This window comes from Thunnus thynnus, chromosome 19, assembly GCF_963924715.1.
Source record: "Thunnus thynnus chromosome 19, fThuThy2.1, whole genome shotgun sequence".
NCBI lineage: Eukaryota > Metazoa > Chordata > Actinopteri > Scombriformes > Scombridae > Thunnus > Thunnus thynnus.
Genome location: NC_089535.1, coordinates 17,061,537 through 17,071,681, shown reverse-complemented (window position 1 = coordinate 17,071,681; position 10,145 = coordinate 17,061,537). Strand labels below are relative to the sequence as shown.

General features: G+C 39.5%; 1 protein-coding gene across 1 annotated transcript; it reads right to left on the bottom strand.

Annotated features, from left to right (window-relative positions):
• Positions 1–519: 519 nt before the first annotated feature.
• ccdc80l2 (coiled-coil domain containing 80 like 2) lies at positions 520–9,614 on the bottom strand. Its single transcript, XM_067574959.1, has 12 exons — positions 7,531–9,614; positions 7,358–7,446; positions 7,081–7,254; positions 6,794–6,945; positions 5,827–6,153; positions 5,432–5,669; positions 5,145–5,301; positions 4,367–4,503; positions 3,739–3,890; positions 3,253–3,356; positions 2,778–2,858; positions 520–1,988 (listed from the first exon to the last, which is right to left on the bottom strand). The coding sequence occupies exons 1-12, from the start codon at positions 7,814–7,816 to the stop codon at positions 1,654–1,656; spliced, it is 2,232 nt and encodes a 743-aa protein (XP_067431060.1). The 5' UTR covers positions 7,817–9,614; the 3' UTR covers positions 520–1,653.
• Positions 9,615–10,145: the final 531 nt, after the last annotated feature.

Genomic DNA, 10,145 nt, shown 5'->3' with positions numbered 1-10,145 from the left:
CTAATCCGCCACACTGCCATTTATCAGGACTGTGGGCGGTACATCCCGCAAACATGCAAAATCAACACAAAGTGACAATTCAACTTTCTGTTTCATTCCAACTCTCAACTTCTTCTTATTAAGCGTTACTCACACTTCACCTTTTCACTTCACTTGCTTTTGGTGTAGCTCTTTGAGTGACAGTGGCAGTAGAGCACAGTGGAGACACTCACACTGAGGCATGCTAAATCACAGGCTTTTTTTAAGGATGTGCTATTTTTCTCTCTTTCATGTATTTAAGCCTTTTGTTTTGCCATATTTCATCTCTACATTCCTTCTCTGTTCCTGTTCTTTCACATCCTGCTGTAAAAACTTAACCCAGGTCATGCTGCTTTCACTTACTTACTTACACATTCCACACAACATCAGTCTTCAGTCTGGCGCTTTAAACTGAGGTATTTGTAGCATCAACACTTGAGAGGATTATCTTATTATTTTTCAATTTTCATCATACAGGCACATTTTTTGAACACCTTACTCCAATTTACAATTGACAAACATTCATTCAAAACAGATCCAAGTAAATCAAGTTTAAAAATATGTCCTTAACTTTGCACTGTATGCATTTCTTCCACAGAGATGTCTCTCTTTATTAAGATGCTGCTGCACTTGCAGAAACTAACATCCACAATTATGCACATGTGGTGTTTGTTGCTTTTGACACAGTTAAATTTCCCCTGCACTGTCTGCATATCTTCCTCATCTTGATGATTATACTAAGCTTTGCTTCAGGATGTTTCCAGTGGTGTCATGTCATGGGTATTCACTCTTTATTAGACTTTGGATTGGTCCATGTGGATATCTTTGATATCTTTGAAAAGTTTTTGCATTCTTCCCAAAAGAAACATATGAAATCAAAATGAAATTCAAAATTATGTTTGTGTGTTTGTACTTGTATGGCATCTGATCACTTTCCATTTGTTATACTGGTAGCAACTAAGGTTTTTCTAGTAGGACAGTTGAATTAAAGTAATGGAATGGAAATTCTGGTACCATGCTTGCCTGCAGTCATAGTTTTTCAACAGTTGAAAGCCTTTGCAGAGAAGTTGAATTATACCGTTTAAAGAGCTGTTATAAAAGCTTCTCCTCAGGCATGCAAAGAGTCCAGCATCAACAACTCTTTGTTTTACTAACCCTGAGGTGTCGGCAGACTGCAGCTCCTAAAAAAGATGACCAGATGTTTAGCTCAGAGCTAAAGAAAAGAACATTTGTTTCATATAAATACAGTTTCAATTTTTGCATCACAATATTTCAACACAGGAACTTTCTATTTGTATACTTAACAGAGTGAATGTGTTTGAAAAAGATTGGACAGAAGTGTTGCCAAAAAGTACAATCTGCTTGGCAATCTACACGTGTGCAGAGAGATATCAAGACTTTCTGAATGAAACTATTCCACTATTTTCTGCTCCACTTTTTAAATTTATTTTTCGCAAACATAAAATATCCAGCTTATTATTGTGGTATCCAACAGGTGTACCATCATCATCATTTTAGGATTTAAAAGTTTTTGAGGTCACTGTTTAATAGCTTGCTTATGAGTAATCCAAGTGTTCATGTATTGGTTGTCTCTTCTTAACAATTTAGGTAGCTCTTCTTCCTCCTCCTTTCACATCATTCTTCTGACCGGTGATAAGAATATGCCTCCTCTGCCCCATCTTCATCATAGCCGCCATAATGTCCCCCTTCACTGCCTCCTCTTCCTCTGTCCTCAGGGCAGTGGATCCCTAGCCTCCTCTGCAGCTTCTCCTCCTGCAGGCGAAGCTCCATGGAGTCCACCAGGTCGTAGATGTTATCCAAGGACCACATGGGTGATGGGAACCATGCCTTGACATCACCATCCTTCCCCACAAGCAGCATGCTGAAATAGTCCTTATTGATCTTCAGCTGTTCTTTCAGATTGTTGACCACATCACGGGACAACGGCTCAACCACACTCTGACTACGACCTGGAAGAAGGATGACAGATTGAAAAGAGCAATTAACAAAACAAAGAAAAAGGGAATTTTAAAAAGACAGATAGGAATTCTAAAAAACACAGTTCAAATTGAAAACTTAAAGGAGATATACATTTACAGGACTACATTTTTATTCTGGGGCTCTTCTGGAATATATTTGCAGTTCAAAAAACACTTTATTATCTTATACTGGCTCTTTACACAGCCCCACAGTTCAGCCTGTGTCTGAAACAGCTCCTGTCTCTTTAAGACCACTGATTAGCTTTCTGAAGCTGCCCTAGAACTGCCATAGACTTCCACTGGCTCAGGACACTACATAAACAAAAAATAGTACCTTAGCAACAACCTCAGTAACAAAGGCTACCAATGGACAGCTATTTGTGAGCATGCACAAACAATCTGATGTCATTAAGAGGAGGAAGTAGAGGTAACATTGCAAGCAAAGCATTCAGAGGAAGCCCCCAGGAATAGCACTGGCCGGTGAAACCAATTTGACATAGCAGCCAAACCATGTAATTGCAACTTCTGGGTCCATCACATGATGCAACACATTCAGGCTGCATTTTTATATGTTTTCACTTCATGTTTTGGACCTTTGACCATGTTCAACATAGACATCCAACATTATGACAGTATAAAAATAACTGAAAATTGCAAAAAGCATGAAATGTCCCCTCTAAAAATGTTTCCATATTTTCCCAATATATATAATGAAGTACGAGTTCCTGCTTTCCATCACTGTTCTATGCACTTGCACTGTCCCACGTGACTATGACTCACCATTGAGGGGAAATAACTCAACAGTTCCTGAGGCTTTGTCTCCACCCCCAATCAGCTTCAACATGGCAAAGTGGCGAATGCCTGAGGAGAAATATTTTGGCAGAGAAAGCTTGAAAGGAACGTCAACCAGTTTGCAGAGTTAAATGAACAAAGAAACAAACCATAACTAGTACAAATAATGAAATATATTTCCTTTTTTCTATACTTTGATATTTTGGGTAGTAAAAAAAGATATGTTTAGATATTGAGTGACAGCTAAATGCATGTCTACTTGTAGTTGAACAATTGCAATAATTAGTATGTCTTAGTTTAAGTTTATAACTTTTTTATATTCAGTTCTGCACGATAAGAAAAACAACAGTGTAAGATCAGAGGGGAACCCTGACTCTGCTAAAAGCATTTACATATTGCACCAAAAACCACACAGCAAACAGACAGTGTATTGTTCAGTAGGTGTGAGTGCGGTGTTACCGACCCAGTTGACACTCCTGTCCATTGAGAGCAGAGAGTTGCTGTTGGAAAGAGTAGTCTTCCTCAGAGGGAGCAGAGACAAGCAGCAGTCTCCTCTTAGACATGAACCTAGATGCCCATAAAAAGGCTGATTTAAGTTTGGTTGCTGTATTGTAACAGTCATACTTTTTCATTCAATCATTGACAAATAGCATTCAAGTATTCCTATGAGCTGTTTCAAGTTTCATATCCTCTGTTTTTTAAATTCGTTCTCTTTTTATCGTGAGGCTTTAAGGCACAAACCTTTGCTTTTGAGAAACAGTGCTAATTTGAATTTCATATTAGGAGAAAATGAAGAATAATGTGTAATTTCATTCTGTGATAATTATATAACATCAGGGTATTTTAAGTATTGAGGACCAGACTTTTTTTTACATTTCTGAAGAGGCTCCAGACGCTGTTTGCCTCAAGGAAAATAGATAACGATGAGCAGTGATTTGTAGTTCTTTACCTGAGTAGTGAATTCTCAGCTTCAGGCTGTTGCTTGTCTTTGAAGCAGGTCGGGGGACTTTTCCTCTCTTTCTCTTTTTCTGTGCGCCTTGAGGGAAAGTTGTCAATGTACTCAAACAGAGCAGAGCTTGATGGAGGAGCTTCAAACACTCTCTGTGGGGAAGCCATTAAATAATAAGTCTGTTCAAGTCAAGTGGATTTGTGTTTTCACAGTATTACACGTGGTCTTTACAAGCTTAGCAGTCATCATCATCATCAGCAGTTCCTGACACAGCCCAAGACAACAACAAAAAATGAAAACCACATTGTAAAAACAAAGCTATGACACAGCTGGATTATAAAAATAACATAGGGGATCAATCAATTATTTGTTCTTATTTGGTAAAAAGCAAGAAGCCATCTTATACCAAATTATGTTGGAGTCTTTTAAATTTTCAGTACTAGCTAGCTTTGTCATACATGTCTGAAAGAAATGTCTGTTTGACCTCTGCTTTCTCTTGAGAAATCTTGTCTTGTGAGTAGATGAATATTGTTCTCGTCATTCTGAGTAGCTGTAAACTAGACTGCTTCCATGTGTGAACATGTGAAAGAGTGTTGCTAGATGCTGTATGCAAAGAACAAATACAAACATTGGGCTTGATGTCGTAGTCTGTGACGGTCATGGAAAAGAGGTCAGGCGACGACAGACCCAGCTCTGCTCTCAACAGGGAGATCAGTCCTGAATCTGAGAGGTGCTCTGGTAGGCCACTGAGTGGAGGCTCTAACTCTGAAACACACACATACATAATATATAAATGAATGTGTGTGCATATATAGATAGCAGACAATACAACAGCAAACTTACAGTTTAATGCAACTACGTACAACTATAATAACACATAACTATGAAACACAAATCTATCAGTATTTAGCTACTACATGCCACCACAGTTCACAGTTACTTCCTGGGAAATTATGTCAGCAAACCAATCTAAAAATGGCTCTAATTGAGATGCTCTTCCTGAGTGCTGGAACATAAAAGTACACCTGAGCAGAGTGTGCCAAACTTACACTTGTCGCTAAGGCGGAAAAGAAACAAAAATCAAACAGAGCTTTTTGTCCTTGTGTGATGTTCATATGCATGTGTGAAAAAAATAAAACTGGGTAAACCATGAAAGAGCTGAAAGCAAACCCCTGAAGCTGTTATTATGGAAACACCATATTTGCTTTGGTCACACCTTAGTATAAAATACAATGTGCTCCTCTATTGCAGAGTTTTCCGACAGCATTTGTATCTGTAAAAACAAATTATCTGCGCAAGATTTTCCGATTGCCTGGATCAACCCTAGAAAGAACCTAACCAAATGTTTTTGCAAATATTCAAACATACACCATACATGCACAGAGAAATGTACAAACACTTCCTACCGAGCTGGTGGTGTTGCAGTGTGAGTGTGGCGTCACTGTCTTCACCCACAATGGTCGCCACGGTGATCTTCCTGATAGCGAGGTCACAGTGTTGCTTCTCACTCTCCTCTTTCTGCTGCACGTACAGTGTCGCCTCTCTGCTTGGTGTCGAGATCAGCTACAGATACAGATATATCACGCAAACTGGATGGTAGGAAAGTACTCATCAAACACTTTTATATCTTAAAAATCTAATGTTTGCATGGATTTATAATGTGGTTGCAAAAAAAGAAAGAGTAGGTTCTTACCATCAGCCTTCTTGTCCCTTTTAAATTGCCCATAAACTCCTTCAGGGCTGTTTTATCTTTCTCACTTGCCTCTCTGCTGGACTTTTTCCCTCTTCCTTTCCCCTTCTTCCCTTTCTTCCCTTTCCCCTTTTTCTTAGAGCTCTGTTTTTCCTGTGTGTCATCCTTTACATTCTCTTTTTTATCCTCACTGTTTTCCAGTCCATGTCTTTTCGCTCCTTCTTCGGCAGCGGAGTCAGGCCTGCAATACATTACAGACAAACAGAAAATTCCCATCTGGATGTAAGGACGTGAGGAGGCATGACGCACCAGATGTGAACATAAAATCTAAGTATGCTTTTTAAATGAAATCAATCAAAACATCCACACTATCTCTCAAAAAAATGAAAGGACAGCACCTGTATTTCCTCACTTCCTCGTTGCTCCTGGACACAAACGGAGGATTGTGTGCCTTTTGTTTTTCCTGTTCATAAGAAGTGGCTCTACCACCACTGCTCGAGTCCTTTCCCCTTGTGGACCCCACAGCTGGCTCCTTGCGGATGACAAACCTCGACCGTCCGTTCAGTATATCCTGGATTTTACTCTTTAGGGCAGCTTTTTTGTCCATAGGAGGTTTTCTTTGTGGCGCCACCACAGAGGTCACATTCCCTCGCCTCTGAGGGCTAAGCACCGTCTTCTTCTTCATCTTTTTCCTTTTCACCAAAACCTTTTTGGTGGTTTTACACCTGGTCAAACAAATAGCATTGTGTCTAAGGTGGATTTGTGTAGATGTTTTCTCAGTAATGTCAACCAAGCTGACATTCAGAGCAGAGGTCTTACAGGGTTGTTACTTCTCTAAACTTTTTTGTTTTGAAATAGTATATAGTTTTCCCTTGTAGACCTAAAAAATATTCACATATGACACATTGCGGAAGGAAAAATCACTTCGACTCAACTGCTTGTGAGTGATACATATCAACTCTGCCACAGATTTCTCAGCAGCTTAAATTTAGAAAACTTTTAGACAACTCTGGTTCATACTCCCTGGTTTTTGCAAAACTCCCCCAGTATCATGACGAAGAGAGAAGAGAGACTTCAAGCAAGTATACATGCATGAGCTGGCGACAGTAACAGTAATAAAGGAGCAACGTCTTTGAGAGGACTTCATACTTTTTGATTATGCACCCACACTATCTTAATCTTACACCCATGGCAACGCATAACATTGATAATTGGTTACAGTAGATGTTTGTGGTTTTATTTTTGCACAATTTTTCATTATTCTTTGAAATTTTAGTGATTAAACCTAAAAATACTCAAACAGCATCTGTTTACATGTAAAGCAAACTCAATGACCCTGCAAAGGACAAAGTAGTATAATGGAACCTCAAGTTGGATCCTTTCCTGGTCATCTTCTCCAGCTTCCTCATTGGGAACTGATCAATGAGCTCCAAGATCGCCTCCACACGGACGGGATAAGGGAACCGCTCACTGACCAGTAGGTTTTTCTTCATAACCAGCATGGTGAACTCTTGGTCCTGAAATGATTTGGTGTTGAATAAAAAGCACATGTCAAGCGCAGGTAAACCAAAAAAGGAAAAAACACAAAATTTCAAAAAAATTTAAATCCGAGAGACTGAAGTGAATCAAACTGTTTCTGGCACACTGGTTACCTGACTGGTGAGCTCCAGGTAGTGCAGCAGTTTGGTAACTGTGTCAGGATCGAGGCTCTCTACTGTTGCATCTCCTTGGAAAGTTGTCTTCTGGATCCTACCTTCCATCATGGCATTCTGGATGATGGTGATGATGAAGGTGTCCCTTTCTGCCAGATGGCAGTTGAGCCCTTTCTGAGTGAGACAGAGAAAAAAATTTTGGAAAAAAACTCTACTTTCTAAAGAGTCAAAAATGCATTTCCCAGTGCTATGTTTGATAAATCTCTAAGCACAGTACCTGCTCCATGTCTTCCAGCTGTTTTTCCATCATACGAAGGTAGTGGTCATTGTGTGAAGGGGCTGTTATCACCCACAACCGCTTTTTACCTGGAGGGAACAAGAGGGTTGTATGCAGGTAGGTAGACAGACAAATACTATAGATATATCAGCTGACTGGTTAATTTCTCTTGCCTGCAAAGTCAGCAAGGAAATCCAGCTCCGGAGCCAAGCTTGATGATGACTCTCCACCTCCTCTGTTGTTTCCATGTTCTCTGTCACCATCCAACCCTAGTCCCAGCTCGATTCCTGGAGGGAGGTCTGAATAGTCTCCCCAGTCCCTTACATTAGGGTCGAATTGATCCTTGGGCTTGCTTCGAGCAATGCCTTGCCAGGCGGTAACCAAACTCGGGCAGCAGAGGCTCCACAGAGCAGCAAACAACAGCAGAGGCCAGTGGGTGTTATAGCAATGCAACATCATTGCTGATTCTCAGGTTGATTGTTTGGTTTGCTGATCAGTTGGAGCTGGTTAGCAGCTCACAAATACTCCTCTGGTCAAACAATACATCTGCAAAGTCATAAGCGGCAATGTTGCATCTGAAACAGCCTGCACTGCTGGGACAAGATGGATTCACTGGCTGTTTAAAAGTGAGTTAAAAAGCACAGAGACAAAACTCCCAGGTGTGAAATATCCATGCTATGAATCCAAATTCAAAACCCCACTGAAGGCTGAAGCATTCTGTATCCTTAAAGTGGACCAAATCTTGAATGTATCTGAAAGGTAAAGGACAGCAAAGCCTGTGGTGATGTTAACCCCTCTGAGCAGCAGAGAGAGACTGACGCGGGAGTCTCTCCTCTCTTTGCACACAGACACACACTCCTGGTTCACATTATACACCAGGCTCGTTAACAGGAAACTCCTGGAATTTTCTTTGACTTCAAAGCAAAAATCTCCCTCTCTCTCTCTCTCTCTCATGGTCTCTCTCTCACTCTTACACACACACACACACAGACACACAAGCAGACACACGCTTATTCTCTGTGTGTCTAGCGCTGGCAGACTGTTGTTGTATATTATTAACAGAGCAGTGTCTTTGATTAAGAGACAAAGCAGCAGAGACCCCCTTCAGTGGTGCTGTTATGAAGCTGATCCTGACCTCTGACCTCCCTAAAGTGGAGCATGCGAAGAGATAATATCCCTGCAAGTGAAATATACATTTGCTTGCCCTGTTACATCTGGTTAAGATTATATTTGACAATTGTGATTTTAACATGTCACTTTTTTTTATCAGAGACTGGCACTGTACTTGATCGCTGTTATTAATCACAAATTATTGCAGGCTGCATCACTCATGGGGTGACAAAAACAAAGGAAAGTGGTTAAAAAAAGTGTTGACATCCCCTTCATACCACCCACTTTTATTTCCGTATTCAGCAGTTCAGCCCAGTGCCATTTGTTAAACAGAGGTTAAAGCATTTAAGTGAGAAGAAATAACAGCAACCATAAATTATCCTGTAGGCTAACAAATGCTGCTGTTTAGAAAAGGTCACACATATGTGACCACAAGTGTAGTTGTGAATTTCTGGCAGGAAAGTAGTTATCCCTCATCAACGCCGCAAACATGCTCTACCAAGTAAAATCTGAACAAATCTTGCTAACAACATATCAGAACCTCACGTGTCTCAACCATACTAAACCAAAGCCTAACACCAGACAAATCTAAGTCAATGTATAACCATATCAGCTAGCTCTTCCTCAAATGAATCAAGCTTAAAATTGTCACCCTAAAAAGCTAGCATTATGACGAGACAAAGCACCACAAACTTGGCCAAATGTTACTATAAATGTGACAGTGTGACAATGTGCATGTTATGTGACAATGTTATGGACAGCCTGATTCTCACGGAAATCATCTATGTTAAGAGTGAAATTAATTTTAGTAACAGTAGTAATGAACATAGTCTCAGATGTCAGTTTCAGTCTCCGTGCTTGATGGTCCATAAAAGACTAAACATTCATAAAATGTCTGTATTTAAATTGTATAAATTGTATATAATTAAGTTGACTTGAATAAGATTTTAGGAGCAAATGAACGACTTAAACATCTGCAAAATAGCACAAAGCAAAAGACTATGAATATTGCCTTGGCAGCAGCATTCATTGAGAATCAAATTACTAAGTCTGCCCTAATACAATTCATATGTGACTGCGGTACGAACCATAATCCTATTGTTTAAGCTTTTTTTTTTAATGTTGACCTAGATCAGATTCCACAAGTCTAGACTTCTGTGACCTTTGATGTACAACTCACATTGTCAGTTTTTCAGTCATAAAGTGTCTAAATAAGACTTGGATTAAAGGAAAATATGATCATGTGTATAACATAACAGAAGGTACCATATGCATTTCTATGATGCTCATGGATGCTCAATTTAGTACTTTTATATATTATATTATGTACCCAGAATGTATTCAAGTTTGCTTTTTTGCATTATAAGTAGCAGATTATAGTTTCTTGCAAACACTGGTTGATAATTAAACATGATAAGAGACAAAAAAGAGACAAAAAAGAGAGATAAATTAGGTATTAACCTACAAAACAATGGAGTATAACAACAGGTAGTGTTTGAAATGACTGAAAAGAACGACTTTTAACAGGCCGTTACACTCCACCACCTGCTTCCTGACCTCAAAATTAAATGTGTTGTGAAGAGTCTGAATGTCACTGAGGAAGAAGAAGAAATGGAAAAATAATAATGGAAAAAGAACATCAAAGAAGTTTATAGTGTAGCAATTAGAGTTGTCTTTA